Source organism: Lissotriton vulgaris, chromosome 12, assembly GCF_964263255.1.
Source record: "Lissotriton vulgaris chromosome 12, aLisVul1.2, whole genome shotgun sequence".
Classification (NCBI taxonomy): Eukaryota; Metazoa; Chordata; class Amphibia; order Caudata; family Salamandridae; genus Lissotriton; species Lissotriton vulgaris.
Genome location: NC_141700.1, coordinates 291,974,896 through 291,995,249, shown reverse-complemented (window position 1 = coordinate 291,995,249; position 20,354 = coordinate 291,974,896). Strand labels below are relative to the sequence as shown.

Sequence of the window (20,354 nt, the reverse complement as noted above, 5' to 3'; positions counted from 1 at the left end):
CACAAAGTCAATGGTAAGCAGCAGGAGGGGGGAATGCATCTCCAGGGAAGCTTTCAGAAGGTCCCAAAGTTTTTAGGAAACCGAACAGTAAAACTGTCTGGTAGGCTTCGAGCTAAAAATACATCAAGGATAGAATGGCAGAGTGGCACAGTTTTTCCAAGCCATTGAGATGACTTTCGTCCAAACAATTTTATAAAATCGGGGCATATTCTCAAAATATTATGTAAGTTATAATTCTGGGTAATGGATGTCATTGAGAAGGGAGGTTTACCTCAAAACATTTTCACAAACCTATTTAACACAGAGCAACACATTAACAAGTCAGTCAGTTTTACTTTAGCAAGATTGTTAGACCCGTACTGCACTTTTAAGGATAAATAGAAATTTGGGTTCCAGAAAGTTGGTTAAATTACCAATTTAATCTGCCACCAGGGATTTTTATTTTGGAAACTACGTTTGTATGAACTTTTTAATTGCTAATCCACGCATTTAACAGGAATGCTTCAAGGACTACTTGGAGAGACAATGTTTTTAAACGCCAAAATTAGGTGACAATTTTTAAGTTTCAAACAATTTATTCACAAACAAGCCAATGGTCAGGATTAAAATCCCGAGTGAAAACAGGAGAGGTGGAGGTAAACTAAGGTTCACAAGAGGGTAACGCCGCACTCAAACAGTTCATGTTGACCTTTCCAGGCGGCATTTCATTGACGCATTGACATTTATGGCTTAGTAGGTCGGAAATATTTCTGGAATTTAAAACATCTAATTGGTTTGAACATATAATAAAGGTTTAGTTATACTTAACAAAGGTGTGGCATACCACAACCAGTATGAGGAAAACAACTTCTGCTTTACTGGCACGCGCTGCTTTCAGGTGATGCTTTCCAGGCCAACGGCACCTCTTGGCGGGATGCCTCTCTTTGTTCCAACCCCTTAAAAGAGGTAGGATAGCGCTGCGCAAACGAACGCAACACTGCCGGCACTTATATCAAATCTGCATCTATCCATGTTATATTCTGATGTTTGTAGGAGGAGGAGAGATGTTACAGAGGTGGCAGCTGGCAAAATTAATTGACCAACCATAATCTTGTAAATGTATTGGTTATCATCATGTTTTTGCAAGTAGTTTCTCCTGTTGAAGGCAGAAGCATGTACATTTGCAGGGTGGAAGTCGAATGGAACAAACCTTCCACTTATTTCTTTGGAGTTTCACCGAAAGAAAACTGGGGACACAAAAATAAAGTAAAATGTCCAAATGTTCCATACTCCGATTTCTTCTTTTTTTTTTAACCTAGTGGAAAATTTGCATCAGTAAACTTTAGGAAGTGCTAGTAATCATGGGCTCTCCTGGCATTGGGTGTACCATGCATTAGTTCGAACCCTCAATGGCTGTCTCGGCGGAGAGGCAAAGAATAAAAAATACAAAAAAACACGGCGCTTCAGAATACAGGTGTTTAATGATAACGCAAGTAGGATGCCACAGTGAATGTTGATAGTAAAAATCATGTGAATGCATCTATTTATGGAAATACTTATTTTATGGATTATTTTCCTTTGTTAAATGGCGGAGGGTACTAACGTATTCTCCCACACCTGAATAGGTCTGACTTAACAAAAGTCCTGTTTCTAGTGACCTTAATTCATACCCATATTGGCAGTAGTTGTGTGCTATAGGCTCGAGAGTCTACAGATGGTGGCCAGAACATCAGTGTTGCTATGGCGCAAAATATCCCCACCTCAAGCCTCCACTGTTGGTTAATCACGTGTCCAGTCAACGGGCACTGAAACCTCCAGTCAAAAATACCAAATGATTGCTTCGACAGTCAAACTATTGGAAAAAAATGCATCTTGGGTGTACAATTTCTTGATGTGTCCCAGAGTTTATTAATGTTTCATTCTCAGTTGGAACAGAAACCCTAGTTTATTGACCACGTTCACATGAGTATGTGGTGCTGTTAGATATGTTGGCCTTTTCCACAGCCTTCAACGCTGTGGACCATCTTAGCCTATTGATCTCTTGGCAATGGGGGACAAGGTTTACCTCGTAGACCTTTTGTCGATTTTACTCTTTTCTGCCAGTTGTGACAACAAAAGTAAAAACTTCATTTTTGGTCTCTTAGGGTATATTTAATCAATGAATTCATCAGGACTTCATTTTCACTGAACCCATAGACCTTCCAGGTTCTATGCAATCCTGTGCTAATAGTTTCTAAGTTTATATCAAGGTACCAAGCAAACAGAACTGTCGGGGACCAAGAAATCTTGCTTCAATCTTTTCAGCTGTGAAAGCCCGAGAAGAAAAAATTAGCTTTCCTGTGAAAATTGTTCTACAGGTTGAGGGTATTCTAGAATCACATGCTGTGCATTATTCCACCATCAAGTAGTCTAGGTGAGAAAAGCACAATGCTTCCGAACCTGATGGCGAAAATAGAATCTAAAACAGACAATTATGCTGTTGGCTCAAGGCCCTTGTGATAACTTTTTTCTGTGCCGAAGATTCAGCCTATGGTTGACAACCAAAAAACGATCGAGTTAGAGGCTTTTCCAAGCACAACTCATAGATGGCAGATTATCCAAGGTGCATATCCCTTTCAAAAGATTCAGGCTGAAAAACTGACTAAAGCAGAATTGGCTAAGACAGAAATAATATTCTTTGGTCTGAAGAGTTGTTTTGCACTTCAGCCTTTTCAATTACCCATTTCTTGAAACATACACGCTCCTTATCCCATAATGTTTAAAATGCAAATGTAGTGGATCGTTTTGATGAAGATGTGACTCTTAGTTCCCAAACCAGCAACAAATCAATTTTTTCAGGTACATCAGCTACGAAGAACGATGTTACCATCACCACGGAAATGTAGAAATGCTGTTCTAAACTAATGCGTTTATTATGCAAATCTACATGGGCCTTAAGAAGCAGAATGATGAATCTGCAGACAGAAAATAAGATGAGTAGACGTGCTCCTCCTTGTAAGCAAAGAAAAAGCCTCACTATACACTCTCCCTTCAATCTTTCCCCAAAATGGGAATTCACTTCACTACTCAAGTGGTTAAAATATGGAATTAGCTTTCTCTAGTGGTCTGTCCCTCAACTCAGCTATCAACAGAAGTACACAATTAAACCACTTCTATATAAGGTGGTCACACATTGGTCAACACCGCCACGAGGCACTGTCCAAGGTGGGGCCTATTCTAAAAGTAGTATAAATTTGTTAACGATAGGCCCACTGAGTAGTAAAACTACTCTGTCTGGTGATCAACAGCTAAGGTCCAAACAGGGAACCATCAGGAAATTGAGCCTTCATCAAATTGAATGGAATCTCACAGTCATTCCATCATTGATGGCTTATGAAGAATTATGGCAGAAGGAAGATAAATCAAACGCCCCTTGAAAGGTTACAGTATTACAAGCATTTAGCCAGCTTCTACATCACTTAAAGACTAGATGAGCAAGCAATAAGACATAGCTACAATCCAGAAATACATGTATGGAAACTCAGGACAATAAAACAAAATCATTCAAAAGAGCGCAAAACTACCGAATTCTTGAGGTATGGCTCTACCAAACATCATAGAGAAGTTGAGTTCTTCTCATTCTGATGGGCAACTTGGCGTCATCTATCTGAAACTTATCAAAGTAGCAAGTCCTAAAACAAAACAAAAAAAGTGTGGATGCTGAAGAACAGGTCATATTTAGTACAGATCCACAATGGTACATCGTGAAAAGAAGGATGCGTGGGGAAGGTGCTGGGACTAAAGAAATGAGAATGGTGAAAGAAGCTTATAATGTAAAGTTGTAAGCAACCATTATATAAACCAAAAACTGAACCAGAATATCCTCTGGCTATATACCTTAACTTCAATGTTCTCTCATGGGAATGCTTCATTTTCAGCATGTGTCCAATGCCCAGAGTGCTGAACTTATCATAAACTCACAGTGTGTCTAAGAGCTTTGTAGCAATTAACTTAGTTCCCAAAAACGTAACCAGTGAATGGTATGTTTCCATTTTATATGAAATAAAGTAGCTTTACATGACTAATTACATCTAGGAAAAAGACAGATGTTAAGTGGTAGACTTGATATAGCATGTTGAACTAGCCATATTCGCTGCAATCGGTCAGTGCATTAAACAATAGCAGCTGAGCATGTCCGGGACAACTGGACTCAGGTCTCGGATGAAGTGGATAAGCATTTTGAGATTGACATCCAGCGCTTTCCAGCGTATGTTCTGCTCGGCCTCCCCAACCCTCTGATATACTCGCTGCGGTCTCGTAGAGGCAGGCAGATAGCAATTGCATTGGGGTTGGCGACACAGAACATACTCATACATTGGTGTACTCTCAATGCCCATACATTCACAGGTTGGCTACATCGTCTGTGGCATGTCCTCGGGATGGAGAAGCTGATGCTCACCTTGGTGGGGGAAGGATCCAAATACAACGAACTGTGGCAACCCTTTTTGTCGCTACTAGCCACGGAATTTAGAGAGATCCCCTGCCCCAGATATCTTAGGCTATTGCGCCTCACGGGGTCTCAAGGAGTAACCTGAAGGGGAAAGGAAGTCGCAGATGACCTTAGAAGTCTTGGGCAATGGACGTGGAACACAAGGGGGGGTGGGGGGGGGGGGGGGGAGTGGGTCGGATAGGAGGGGGGGGGCGTTTCTGGGGACTGTTTTTCTTGGTTAGAAATATAATTGGATGTGACACTGTTTGAGGATGCACCAACTGTCGAGTTTCCGCCTTGAAATCGCTTGATATGAATGCATATATTGAAGCTTTGATGATTGGTAACTGACTACATGATAATATATTTCTGTGTTGCAACTTAAAACTACAATAAAGAAATTTAAACTTAAACAATAGCAGCTAATACTGCATCGCTAGTCTTTGAAAAATTAGTAGGCGGCAACAACTATTTTGCAACAAATTATCCCAGAAGCAAACCTGGTTGTTCAAAACTTCAGAAACAAATTGTTTGGATCAAAACAACTTTCCCAGGAAGGTGCTTTGCACATGCAGCTAAACCCCAATAAGGGATGTTTGATTGGGAAGCAGCCAAACGAACTGGATTGTTTTCTAGACTATGCAGAGAGCAGTATGACACATGAAAGCAAAACCGAGCACTTAGACCATGGCTTAAAAATCTAAACAAAGTGTCTGGGCCAGAAGTAAGATTTCTAAAGATCAACAGTGGTTATCAACTCAGATGTGTCTGAGGGGCACTGCTGGTTGTCTGATATGAAGTTCATGTAAATGGAAGATTTCATCGGTAATTGTACTCTCTTAAAATAGCTGCGTTTTGAGCACTGCCAGAGGCTCACACTCTTCATTTGAGGTTGCTTTGGCTCTGCTGGTGAGATACTTCCTCAACACCAGGGGGAAAGATTCTGAAGCATATTTTATTTATTTTATTTCATTTTATTTTTAGAGTTTTCTATAGCGCGAACTTGAACCGATTAGGTTATCAGAGCGCTTTACATAGCACCAGTTCCGTTACATGTTATCACAGCAGTTTACATAGAATCAGTTACGTTACACATTTCAGGAACTTGAACCGATTAGGTTATCCAAGCGCTTTACATAGCACCAGTTCCGTTACATGTTATCAAGGCACTTTACATAGAATCAGTTACGTTACACATTTCAAGAACACGTTTCTTTTTGTTCTAGTGAATAGGGTTCTCTTCACACGGGGGAAGGGATACACCTGGCTATATTCCAACAGTCACACAGGCGACTAGTCGTTACAGCTATAACTCTAAACACACGGGGGAAGGGATACCTGGCTATATTCCAACAGTCACACAGGAGTCGTGGTGCCAGACGTGTATCTGCAATAGAAGACACCGGCTAAAGAATCCCTGGATCCTTCTAGCATCCATAATATGCCCTTTCACATCTATTTATTGACGGAAGACCGAAACAGAAGTTAAAGAATTAGCAATAAGAAAAGTCTGAAACAGTGTACCAGTTTTGACGTCTGCCATTATAGGAGATTTCAGATCCAAATAGGATGTGCCCAAAAGTATAAGAGAACACTGTATGCTAGGAAACCAGTAATGTAATCACAGATGGAAGGGAAGCGCAAGGTTTTGTACCTTCGAATGCAAGCAGTTCAGCATCACAGTGGAAGGGGGGGGCTCTCTCTCTCACACTCTCTCAAGGATAAGAATGCCTAAAGAAGTGTTTCAGGAGAAACACTCCATCTTCCTTTATGAATCTTGGACTAGAAAAGCAGGAGGTTGTATGTGATGCCAAAGTTGCAGCCTCAAACCCTGCCATCGCATGGCCCAATTCCTCTTCTGCATGGTCACATCCAGTAAATTGCCTACAAAGACACGGCATTGCTTCCTAGTCTTTTATGTCGGACAACATGAAAATACACTTATGTTTTAATGTTAGCTGACCTCCTATAGGACGCATAAAGTCCAGGGTGAACTAGAATTTCAGAAGAATTTAGCACTTTTGCATGTTTTTTGTCTCGGAAAGTGTTGTATGGATGGAGAGGAATTCAAAGACGTGCAATGTTCATACTGGGGTTAAAACATTAAAAAAAACACGAGGCATAAATGTTCTCCTCCAAAGCACTGCGTAACAGTTTCAAACGTGAAATGCATACTGAATATGCGCAAGTGAACTCACGAGGTAAAGAAAAGGAAAAAAAGGGGGGAGGGGGGCTCAAATACATTAAACATTTTTGAATAAAATGTTTCTGATCACAAATATTATGGAACAGAAGCGCTCATGTTCCAAATCCCTTAACATCTCCAGAAACGATTTGCAGCAGTTTAGGTTCTGGGCATTAATTAGGATAGGGCATGACGTGTTTTGGCCTCTGATTGGCTGCTCCCGGGCTATTTCTCATCTGCAATGCTCATCCCTTGCTGCGAGACTGCTGCACAACCACTGGACTGCCGTATGACAGCGGTGCTGGCTAGCCTCCGAGATGACAAGCTGCCACTACCATATCTGTGAGAACAGCCCCCTCTCTCTCACCCACACCTCGAGATCCCATTCAAGGGAGTAGGAGCAGACAGTATTGCTCCTCAACTTAACTCACATTTGTTTTTAAACAAGTTACAAAACCACTATTATTTTAGTACACAATTACAAAAATAAATCTTCAGCACATGCAACATTTCATACAAACATTAAAAAATAACATTTCCTGTAAAACATCGCGTCTTTGCCTGAGAGCTGAAGCACATGTAACTGGCTAGTGGGGTTCATAACCCTCAGGAGACCTGAAAATAGACATAAACCGCCGCACAGCTCACATTAAAATGTCTTTCGGATCCCAGGCCCCTTCGTTATCTGCACTTGTGCCAAAGCCTCCAAAGAGTCCTTAACTAGCCTTCTGATCTTTACAGATGAACAATCCAATTTCATTTCCACTACTTATTTAAAGACCTGACCCGACTTTAAAATGCGAACGCATTCTTTATTAAAATAGCGGTAAGTTAAGGAGCTTACGTGTGATAGTCCTTAACGCAGTAAATATTGTTGTCCACATCGACCGTGAAGGGGACGCCGTCCAAGCACTCATTGCACGTTACGCAGCGGAAGCAGCCCGGGTGGTAGGACTTCCCAAGAGCCTGTAGAATCTGGAAAGAGGCAAAGCATCAATTATCTCTAGACAAGGCTCGAGATATGCAACTTAAAACCATACCCTGAAAGTGAATGTATGCAGCCCCATGAAATACTATTCCTTTTGGTACACGGAGTTTCACATCCAAGAGATGAATCTAGTTTTGTGCAATGAAATGTACACTAATGTAATATCAGGATCACTTTCACCTCCCGCTACAGGACAGTTTCCAGATATCCTTTTTATCTTTGAAAATGTTCAGGACCATAATATGTAATGAGAAACGTGCAGGAACAAGCAATTATCTGACTCAATTAAGACGATAAAACAGAACGAAACATGTATGGGCCATCACTGAAGGAGAGATTAGTGTGCACAAATGGGCCGGAGACTGAGGTCCTAGTGAAAAGAGAAAGGACTGAAACTGACTCCTTGCCCCTCTACTTGGCCTCAAGACCTTACCACAACCCTGGAATCCCCGTCCTACCCTCACAAGTTATCTTGGATATGGAGCTCTCCTTTGTGCCCCAAATTAGTGCACTGAACAATGGGATTAATATCCAGCTTTCCTCACAATTCTGTTCCTCCACCAAATTGGCCACTGTGTGGATCTGAAGAGCGTTCTAGTCATGGCACTTTTTATCAACTGTAATGTCATATACTCAGGACTCCCAAGGTACATATTCCAAACTCCAAAGGCTCAAATGTGACCACACCAGCACTGAAATGCTCCACTGGCATTTGGTGATGGTAGCGATCGCATTCAAAGTCCTCTTTACTGTCCACAGAGCCCACTGCGATACAGCTCTCAACGCCTTTCTTCACTAGTCCCAATTTACTCATCAACCATGAGCCATCATCACTCATCAACTACATGCATGATCACCCAACTGGCTCAAACATTGGGCAGCTTCACAAAAATCCAGAGTCCTAAGACTTGAAATGCCCTGAACACAAATCTGAGAACTAAACTACACACATCATCAAAAATAAAACGGCTGACCATCTTGTCTCCAGCTGTACTCCCCCAGCACTGGGGTCACAACTGAAGAACACAGGGAAAGGTGCTACCTCACAGATCGGACTAAACGACCAGCTGAAACCCATTTTTTCGACTAGGGGGACTCTGAAATAACCGAAACAAATGCTCTACAAAACTTCCAAATATAAAGTATACTTGATTGCAATTTATGAAAGCTAACTGAATATTGACACCTTTATGCATACTTGGCCACCCCTTTGAAATACACTTGGTCTTTTTAATGGTATGCAAGTGAGGTCCTTTTCAGGAGGGCCAGTAAAGGATTCCTTCTCACATTCGGTCATGTAACGAACTATCTTGACTTTTTCTTAAACGAGTCTCAGCTTAGAAGAGAGCCCAGCAAACAAATGGATTATACAGTAGCACCTCCTCTTTATAGTTCCAAAATAGGTTTAAAAGAAAAACTGAACACACAAACAAGCTCCTGTTGTGTTAGGTTTGAATATCTTCCTACTACTGTTATTTTAGGCTATTTGTTGTGAGTATAATGCACATCTGCTGCTAGTGTGGCCTTTTTATCTTTGTGTGTGGTCAGATGGCTCTAGGCTATCTAGAAAGTGGGCTTCTGCACAGCTCCGCGTTGCCAGGTAGATCATGCAGCCAACCAGTTCTGGAGGCAAATAAACTAGAGCTTAATGGATGGCGTAGGTGTGGGTTGAGTGTGAAAAGCTCTGGTTTTGTTTTTAAATAATTTTATCGAGGTGTTATTTCTTTTGTGAGAGGGTCAGGTTACATCATGCCTTCTGCAGTACAGGAAACCACTGCTCAATTCTTCTGAACTCAGTACCTGAGGATCAAGGCTTCTGCACTTACTACAATTGTTTTCTTCCTTTAAGATAGAATACAGTTGGTCCTTAAGGCGCCACACCTTTCTCTACCACAGTTGATCAAAGTTTGACTGTCTTGGCGCATATGAAGGCAATTTCTGATTGATACACATCCAAACAAACATACATTCAAATATGTAGCAACGTAGCATGCACCCTGATTTTACTATGCAAAGTTGTAGTATTGTTGGTAATAGTGCATCGTGCGGCTAGCACGAGATGCATTAGAATCATATATGTGTATATTCTTGAACGTGGCCCGCACGTGGAGTGGTCACTGGTCGGTGTTCGAATGGCATCTTGTCAGCTTCCGTTCGATCACCAGACCAGGAGGCCACTCCATCTAGTGGGAGGAAACTTTGAAATAAACTCTTCAGTTCATGAAACTGCTTTACCGTACTTATTTCATCTGACGACGAACGGGAGATTATCCACCCACTAACCTACGCGACTTTGAAGATTACCTTATTGCTGTATTAAGGAGCCAGCTGTTACTCGTGGCTCAGTCTTCAGCGGATGTTCCTGCATCGTGATCAGACACGAGTGGCACTCTTCTGGATTTCGTGGCTTTATCATTTTGGAGGTTGGTGGTTCTCAGAGCAGATTGGGAGGTCCGTGATATTCTTCTCATGCCCGTGCGCACCACGTCATCGCTCAGTTCCTCAAACTGGTCTGCTTGAGCCAGTGCCGAGCCCACCACGTCATCAGCCCTGATCCTCTCAAACAACTGAGTTCTCATCAGTCTAGGTAGAAGCACTGATATCACAACGCAATGTAGCGACCATCTTGGATTGGACTAGCTACAGAGCGTGTGATCTCCTTTAACAAGTGTTTTCTTCAGTATATATGTACGTGCACTAGCATCGAATAATTTCTACTCTTCTTCCCGCTGAAGACTCCAGTAGGCTCTGAAATGGGGGAGGCATAATCCTTTATTTAACCTTCAGGTTTTCCCGAGCAGTGATTTGTTTGATGGTGAGCAGAGTGCTGGTGGGAAGAGATTAGTTCTTGTTTATAGTTAAGCTCTCAGGCCAACAAATTTGTGAACTTTGACCGTCCTTGATTTTTGTTAACTTACTATGTTACGTTTTGGGGATTTGTTTTACGAAGTGTATTCTTCTCAGTCATGGCCAATGCACAACAGATCATTCAACCTTCTCCATTCTTAAGCCAGGGAAGCCAACAATTATTTGGTCAGAATGGTATAGACTGTTTGATAACCACCTGGTAGCTATTGATGCAGTGCGTTACAGTCCTGCACGAAAATTCGCTTTGCTATTTGGGAGTCTGGGTCAAGTAGCGCAAAGGATTTTCGATAGCATTGCACCCATTCCCCCTTCACAGTCTTGTGCCGGTGATAGCCAATGGAATGATTATTTGGAGGCTATTTCGCGCCTCAAGATACAGTTTTTCAATTAGCCTAATATTATGCTGGAGCGACAATTTAAAAAAAGGAAACAAATGGAGGATAAGAAGGTGGAAGAATATATTTCAGCTCTCAGGGTATTAGCAACTACATGTGATTTTGGTCCTTTGGCAGATTATTATATTAGGGACCAGTTTGTGTTCAACTGTGCACCTCGCAAAATCAAGGAACAAGTCTAGGTTGCAAGAATCCATCGTTGGCTGAAGTGATTGGCTTACCCTTGAGCATTGAACGTTCTGCAATATCTAGCAAAGTCATGTATGGTGACTCCAACCCGGGGGTTAATGTGATGTCTTCTTCCGATTTAGAACATGAGAGTCCTATATGTACTTTTAATGTGAAAAGTAAACCACAGAAATTTACTCAGAAGAGGCAGTCAACGTTTTGCTTCAGACGTGGATCAAAGAACCATATTAGTAATATTGAAGGTTGTTCGGCTATCAACAAACGTTATATTCTATGAATGAAAGTAGGCCAGTTTCAGGGGGTGTGTAGAAGCGTCCGAAAACCAGTAAATGTAGGCTGTGTTAAAACAGAAGTGGATTCATAGGCGAATTCACGTAGCAATGTAATAGTAACACTGAATCATGGTGGGGATTCAGGACCTATAAAGGGCCCTTTATGTTCTGCCTCGATCTATAACATTCCTCTGCAAGTGATGGCCGATTCTGGTTCACCCACTACTATTTTAAGGGACACCGTGTTTAATGATCTTTGGGAAAAAAAGGTTTCATTATTACAATCTGATGTTAACCCTAAAGCCATCGTAGAGAAAGATATCAACATGATTGGGTATTTCATGGGTGTGGTGCGATGTTTAGAAAGAGAAACTGAAACAAAGGTGTAGGTGGCAGAAAAAGGGAAACACATTATCGGGTGGAGAGATTTGGCTCGTATGGGTCTGTACTTTGTTCCAGGGGACAAAAACCCGATCAAAGTGGGGGAGTTACCAGTATGTCAAGTGGAGTGTGCTGGATCTGAGGTTGAAGGTGGTATGTTGAAAGATGTATTTTCTGAGTTCAAATCTGTGTTTAGTGACCATGTTGGACTAGTGATGGGAATGGAACACCACATAAAGTTAGTACCTAATGCCCAGCTTGTGGCTCAAAGTGCATTCCGTCCCTATGAGTGTCAGGGAGGAACTTAAGCGTATGCTGCAAAGTTTATGTTTGCAGGGCATGATTAAAGCCACAGATTTTTCTCAGTGGGTGTCTCTTATTGTGGTAGCGCGCAAGTAGTCAGGTGAGATCAGGCTTTGCGCGGACTTGAGCGCCCTTAATAAAAACATAATGGGGATTGCCATCCACTACCCAGAATCCAAGAGTTGTTGGCAAACCTTGGAGAGTCAAAGTAGTTTTCTTTGATTGATCTACGGTCAGCTTATCACCAAGTGGCTTTGTCTGTCGAGTATCAAGACTTGACCACATTTGTGACTCCTTTCAGTGCGTACAAATTTTTATGTCTACCTTTCCGCCTAGCATCGGCTTGTAGCATGTTCCAGAAACTTATGGACAAGTTATTTCAGGATATTAAAGGAGTAAAGCGTACTTGGATCACATGCTAATTTATGCAAAATCTTTGCAGCAACATTTTAAAATGTGGACTATCTACCTTGAGATCCAGAGAGATGACAGTGAGGGTGATAAGTGAAAATTAGCTGTACAAGAGTTGGAGTACTTAGGCCACACAGAGTCTTGTAACGGAATTAAAACCACATTTTCAGTGGTAAGGGTGATTGAAGAGGCAAAAGCACCCACAGACAAGGACGCATTACATTAGTTCCTCGGTCAGGCAGAATATTATGCCAGATTTGTACCTTGTTATGCACAAACGGTAGAACCGTTGCGGGTATTGCTTAGAAAAGGCCAGAGTTTCAAAAGGACAGAGGAGTTGGATGTAGCATTTGGAAAAGAGAAAAGATTGGTCGTAACAGCACAAACATTGCATGCATTCAGGGAAGATTGTGTTTTCCTTATAACCGTGGATAGCAGTATTTACGGGCTTGGCGCTGTACTAAGTCAGAGAGTGGAAGGCTGTGAACGGACCATGGCATTCGCGTCAAGGTCACTTAAACAGTTTGAACAGCAATACAGCGGGAAGCTTTGGCATGCGTGTGGGCTGTTCAAAAGTTTAAGGTGTATATTTGGGGACGTAATTTTGAATTGTTTACTGATCATAAACCCTTAGTTTATATTTTCAATAAGGTAAACAACAATAGCATGTCTGCTAGGCTCATGAGGCTGGTGTCCAAACTCCAAGAATATAATGTTACCGTTATACATATTCAGTGCGGGAGAAATTTCCGTGCTGATTGTTTATCTAGGATGCTCATGGAAAAGGATGATGAGGAGGATTCATTGGTGGAGGACAGAGTGTTAGGCCGTAGTGAGCGATGTGCATGAATATGATTGTGTTATCGGAGGATGGCTGGAAAGTGGCATGTGAGAGTGATCAAGTATTGCGAAAGGTAATTGAATATACTACTCACAGCTGGCCTGATCCAAGATGTTTGGATGGTGATTTGAGGATTTTAGCTCAAGTGTCTGATGAATTGTCAGTAGAAAATGGTATAGTACGCCGGGGGGACAGATTTGTTTCACCCGCTGAGTTACGTTGTACTATTGTTAATAAGGCACACCTTCTTGGATCTACCAAGACCGTAATGGAAATAAAACAGCATTATTTGCGGCCCTTTTTGGATGTTCAGGTTGAAAATGTGATTGACAATTATCATGAATGCCTTTTTTCGGACAAGCATTGGCGGGCATTGAAAACACCTTTACATCTAACAGAGTACCCTAATTCACCATGGGAAAAAGTAGGCCTAGATTTTTCTTGACCATATTCTATGCTCAATCACGAAATTAAATAGGTTATTTTAGCTGTTGATTATTTTTCAAAATGTATGTATTTCAGTTCTGTAGAGGCACCAGATACTAAGGCTACCATCACATTTTTAAATAAGACTTTTGTTGGAAGGGGCTCCAAAGGTTCTTGTAACAGACAACGGCACACATTTTGTTTCAGAGAAAATGTGTAAGTTTATAAGTAAGAAAGGCATAAAACATCTAAAGGTTGCTTTGTACTCTACTACATCCAATGGTCTGGTGGAAAGAGGGAATAAGGGTGTGAAAGAAGGGATCCAGACGGCATTAGCGTCTGGCTTGGATGTAGGTGAGTTCATTCAACAAAAAGTTTGGAATTACAATACGTCCCCTCACTGTACTACTGGGGTGTTCCCTTTTACCTTGTTGAGGGGCAGAGAGGCACATACCCCTGTGTTTCCAATGTGGTTGAGTGAGATGGCTGGTGGTAGCAAAATCAACTTAAGGGAAGTGTCCAAAAGGGTGTCTGCGAAACAAACTCTTATGAAGTAAAGTATTGACAAGAAATGTCATTTAAACTGCGAGGATGATTTAGTCAGGGACTGGGTTTTAATTAAGAAACCAACCAAGGAAAGGAGAGTCTAAATTGTGATGCCTGAACAAGTGACCAAGATCAGCAAGAGGTCTGTTTTCGTAGAAAGTAAAGGATGGTGGAACAAGAGACAACTAGTTAAAGTGTCCCATGAACAAGCTGATATGCATCATAGAAAGAAGTGTGTTGCCGATCTTGACTGGGGGCATTGGATACAGATGGAGGGATATTTCCAATCTGCCCCGATCGGACAGATCCATCCAGGACCTTGTTAGATATTAGATTATAGTTTCTCAAGTCTTTTATTATTAATTGTTAGAATAAACTTCTATTGTTTTGTTTAGATTATGTATTGCCATTTGCTTAATTTTTTGTTAAGGGGGAAGGTGTTGTAGTATTGTTGGTAATAGTGCATTGCGCGGCTAGCGTGAGATTCATTAGAATCATATGTGTATATTCTTTAATGTGGCCCGCGCATGGAGTGGTCGCTGGTCGGGGTTCGAATGGCATCTTATCAGTTGTCGTTCAATCACCGGCCAGGAGGCTGCTCCGTGTAGTGGGTGGAAACCTTGAAATAAACTCTACAGTTCATGAAACTTCTTCCCCGTACTTATTTCAAAAGTTAAAATCTATGCATGACCAAAGACTCAGACATCAACAAAGTGATCTCAATGTCACGTTTCCATCACAACACAATGTCACATAATACCGTACCTAGCCTACTCGCAGCTGCTATGTCCTATAGTCACCCTGATTTTTCACACATCTCCACAATACTAATGCATTTTCTTGGCCTGTCTATCAGACAAGAAACTTCATCGGGCCTTTAACAACAAACCCAGATTCCTACTGCACGAGACCCTGGCATCTTATCGCACAGGCCTTACAAAACTTAACTGGCTGCTCGGTACCCAGTGAGACAAGAGCTTATGTGTCATAAACAGTGATTAACACATGAAAGTTGCAGAATTGCTGCAGAGTAAAATGTTTAAGTACCAGCACAAACACATGCTAAGATCAAGCCATGCCTGATCGAAGCACAAAGTAACGATTCAAATACTAGTTGGAGCCACACAGCTCCCTGTCCTAACAATGCATCAATGAAACACAACCCCAAGCCCTGGCATACAGTCAACACGGATCACCTTGCCTTCCGAAAACCCCTAAAAAGATCGTTCTTTGCAGCCATAAATTGAAATCCACAGGCCTCAAGTAACGCCTATATACCACGATTACAACGTCACCAGCACCTAAATATGCACAGGTCACATCAACCGACAATGCAGTTACTTACTCAGCACCACACTGCGGAAATATGTACCATCATGTTGCCGTTTTTTTTTATCTTTCTTGCTGACCTTGTGTTTTTACCTCAGTAGATTCAACATCTTCAAGCCCACTGGAGGGGGGTTCCACTATGTCTGGATCACCTCCCAGCAGATGACAAGAGTCTGCGGTATTAGGAGCTGATCTAAAGCATAGCACCACTCACAGAGGAGGGCAACTACTGTCTCTCGACAAGCTATCCCAAGTGGCACCTGACTAAATAGCCTGAAACAGGGGCCTTTCTACCCTTACTGCTGGTATACTGCACATAACGGTTTATTAAACCATAACTGAAGTTCTTCACTTTTCCAACTGTGCACAGTGCCGGTCCTAGGCCTTCTGAGGCCCCGGGCGAAAGGGAAGATGTGAGGCCCCTCCAAGTGACATCACAGAAAGTGACTTCGCAGTAAAATTCATTAAGGGCAAAGGAAACACAAATAGCAAAAGTGCCAAATAAACACACATTGGAATGGAAGTGCACAAATCAAGTAGGGCAAGAACTACAAAATAGAGACACCTTCAGTGTAATAATCATTGCGCAATAGGTGATCGAATGGCATAAGCACCATAAAGTCACAGGATCATGATCAGACACCACCACCACCACACTTCAACTCATACTAATGCAGACAAAGTGAGAGAAGACCTCACTGGTGGAGAAGGTGAGCACACATGAAAAGGAGGTGAAGAAAAAAGTAACACTACAGGACGTATCTGACTAGGAACACATCCCTTGGTGACTCATCTTGTTCATAATTAAGGCTTCCTGTTTTCCGTTTTTACTGATTTTGACAGATAAATACAGACAGAAAACATTTCTTTTCACCTTCCGTGGCTATTATGTCATCTTCCGGCTATGATATATTCGTATAATTAGGGTATTCATATAATTAGGGCTAAAAATATTGCTTCATGTCACCTTCCGTGGCTATAGGCTATATTTCATGTCACATTCCCTGGCTATTATTGCACCTTCCGGCTATGCGATCTCTGTACTGGGGTAAATGTATGACATTGTTCTGCATTCTGTCCATCAACTGTTGTTTTTGTATAATGTAAATAGGCCATTGGGTTACTACTTTTGTCTGAGAGAACCTTTGTTACTTGCAGTTTATTAGTTAAAATCATACCATAGAACAATGAACTATTAAACGATACTGCCGATTAGTATGGACATATGACTACTACACCTTGTAGTCCTCTTTCTTACATAACATTTCCTACACACTGATTTACACACCTATGATTGATTGTGTGCAGTGTGTGTGATGTAAATTGCTCTGACACCCTACACTGGTATGAGTGGCGCTATAAAGTTAATTCAATTCATCTGAGAGAGATTAGTTGCATTGTTGTCAGTTTGTGTAAATGAATATTTCTGCTGGGACTTCTCTGCCTTAGCAGTACACCCCAGCATTGTGCCTTGGGGATTTCTTGAGTCAGTAAGCCCCAAAAGCCAGGCGAGACTTTAGCTGCAACACTCTGCCAAAAGTAAATAATTAAAACGTTATCTTGTGTATTACTTTTTATTTCTCTTTGCGAAGATACATAAAAAGCAGTTATAAGAATGAGGCTTCTAGTTTTTGATGTGGTCTTTCGCCGCATTGTTTGTGTTTGTTCTGGAGGTCAGAAGGCTCCCTCCTGGACAATGGACCTCTAACTCTTCAGACACGTGAAAAGCTGTAGTGCCAAGACTTTTATTAGAGTCCAACTAAACGCTTTCCTTGTCACAGCCAATGAGATTCATTCCATTTGGCTTTAGTGGTCTTCAATGAAAATTAAAACATCTTTAAAACGCTCCTTCCAAAGAAAACTTGTGTTTGATTCATGAACCGTTCCTGACATGACCATTCTATTCCACTGTTAAATCGTCCTAGAGCTCTGACACACCCTTATTTTGGCAACGTGGCCCTGGGTATTTTGTGTCACTCATTAATGTACAATTTCCGCAGTCACAAATTAGCCTCGTCCTTCCATCCAAACAGTAGTGTTGGACTGGAATGATGCGCTCCGAGTGCTTGAAATAGCAAACGGATGCTCCCCAAAGTGCTGCTAACCAGATCAGTCATCTGCTCCTTGCTTGCTACAGATACCGCTAACATTTTCCAAGAATTGCGAGGCCGTAATTACAGGGCCTACAAACCTGGAAATTGCTTGTATCTCTTATGTGATTGGTCTGTTATTCGCTCTTTAATTAAGTTCATGTTTATCCCTAGAGTACATCCTTTTGTTGCAAACTAGATCTATTAGTTGTGATTTTTTAATGTGAGGAAACGCAACGTCTGATGTATCACAAGAAATCTGTAAGAGTTGGTCTTACAGAAACTATTATTCACGGTTCATATCAAACACAACCAAGCTAGGTGGTGGGGGGTGCGTGCAGGCGTCACTTGCGTAGACACCACAGAAATGCCGATTGTACGACTACGGTACGTGCAACACAACAAGGAGAACGGAGGCCTGGCTGCTGGTATTGTTGTAACTCAGTTAACTTACTCACTGCAAATAAATAAACACACACATGACTCGATATTATAATTTATTGGACGGAACTTGGAAGAATCAATGGCTGCACTGAGCTGCTGTGCTCTGCTCACTGCGCTTTTCCCCAGGCCATCATCATTTATTATTCCCGCAACTGTGGGGCCGGCGGGGGGCCCCCCTGAGCGCGAGTATTGGACGGAAGAATGCACTGTGCTGTGCTCACTGCGCAGCGCTTTTCCCCAGGGCCAGGCCATCATCATCATTTATTATTCCCGCAACTGCGGGGCCGGCGGGGGGGCCCCCCTGAGCGCGAGGCCCTGGGCGGCTGCCCATACCGCCCATGGCTAGGACCGGCCTGACTGTGCATATATGTGGTATGCATTATGACAGTGTGCCTGTATGAGCACTGTGACTGTACCTGGGTGCCCTCTGTCATGAAACATTCCATGTGAAGTAAGATGGTGGTTCTCCTCATTAGGGCCATTCTGGCTACCAGTTTTTTCCAGTAGCCTCAGAGGTATGAGTTTCAGACACCCTGCAGAGATATCATCTCTGTCCATTTTCTGGGTAGCAATTAACAGTGAGCCCAGAAAGACTGCAACAGGTTGGCTATTTGAATAGCTCAGTCTCAACCCAGCAACATCTCAACCCTACCTAGGATGTCTGGCCTGTGGTTGGCTAAATATGACCATTAGGATTCCTATGAGCTAACTTTGGACTACTGAAAACACTCCCAATTGGCTATGTGCTGGTAGTCTGGCACTTGGGCTTTTTAACCATCTTGACTTAAAGTGCAAAGACCACCTCAGCTATGAGGTAGGTCCATACCTGAAAGGCACCTTAGGTATGTGAGGACCATCCTAAAGTGCTAACATGCCCCAAGATAAGGTCCACTAAAGTACTGTGTAGTTACCTAATCTTACTGAACAACTGAACACAGCAACACATGCATAGCTTTAGACTGGAAGATAGGGGTAGGTAAGAACCAGAAATGAGATTACATGATAGGGGAGCCTAGGGACAGGGGGGTCGAACGGATAGGTAGCCAGCGAACAGAGGTGATTTAATTATCAAGTATTTAGAGAGTAGGGCAAAGATAGTCAAGGCAGACAGCCTGCCCTGCAGAGTAATATTCGGTTGGGCAAAATAATAGACACGTAGATACTTCAACAAGGAACTTGAGGGCAATAAAGAGCAGGCTGAAATGAGGACCAACGAGACGCAAGCGCTATGTTAAGTTCTGAACAGGGAATCAGGCAGACTACAGCTAAGGAAGCTTGTACAACCAAGCCTCAAAGTATAGCTACAAACTGAGATAAGGAAGGGATGATGAGCAGTTTTGTGAGCATGAAATGACAACAATTTAAACTCCTAGAATTCACAAAGGAGGAGCTACGCTGGCAAACAAGATGGCTGCTTAGGCTCCCGGCTCCGCCGACCTCCGTATCCCGCCACAAGATCCTGTACATTATCCTGATTTTACGCCTAGCCTCTGTGTGAATGAACTGTTCCGCACTCTGATGGTGAAATCCGGAAACTTTTATCGTCTGGTTTGACGAACTTACATTGAGTTGAAGATTGTGGCCTACTCCAGCGGGGAAGCCGGGGCCTCGAGTACTTGCACAGCCGGGCTGTAGTGCAACAACATCGGCCTGGAGACCCAGGCAGGGTCCGGTCAATCTGAGTGGAGGCTTCTTTTATGCTCGAATCTGGCGGCGATCGTTTCCATCGCTCAGCATTGATGGAGGAGTGACTTTGCTTGCCGTTTGTGGGTTTGGTCCCCGTCCCGCAGACCCGGTATTGATCCCCGCCGGGGTTCGGTGGGTCGGGGTCCTGGTCTGCGGCGTTAACGGGGTGATCGCGGCCGCAGATAAAGACTGGTCGCCCTCCGCATCTGCCCGTTCGTGATCTTGTTTGTCCCCCCCGGAGATGCCAGATTCACCGGGGAGGTGATTGTGATTGGTGTCGGGCGTGAGACTATGGATGAAACAGTGCTTGTGCCATCGCTGAGGTCAATATTAGCAGAGATTTCGGCGTTTCATTTGCATGTGGATGTCTTATTGAACAAATTGGACACAAGCCTATCTGGAATGCTGCTTGTGGAAACGGACCCTGCCTCACCGTTGGAACAGCAATCTGCAGCCATTCAAGCCGCGGCCATTTTGACTTAGTGCGAGGACCCTGTGAGGAAGCAGGTATTGGAACCATTGGATGGTGCCCTGGAGGACGGTGTTCTCGAGG

General features: G+C 42.7%; 1 protein-coding gene across 1 annotated transcript in view; it reads right to left on the bottom strand.

Annotated features, from left to right (window-relative positions):
* The window catches only part of LOC147673993 (Wilms tumor protein 1-interacting protein homolog), a 377,467-nt gene that overhangs the window by 48,245 nt on the left and 308,868 nt on the right, over positions 1-20,354 (bottom strand). The window contains exon 5 of the mRNA XM_086945080.1: positions 7,477-7,607. Within this exon, the coding sequence (XP_086801206.1) occupies positions 7,477-7,607 (131 nt within the window). The remainder of the gene's footprint in view (positions 1-7,476; positions 7,608-20,354) is intronic.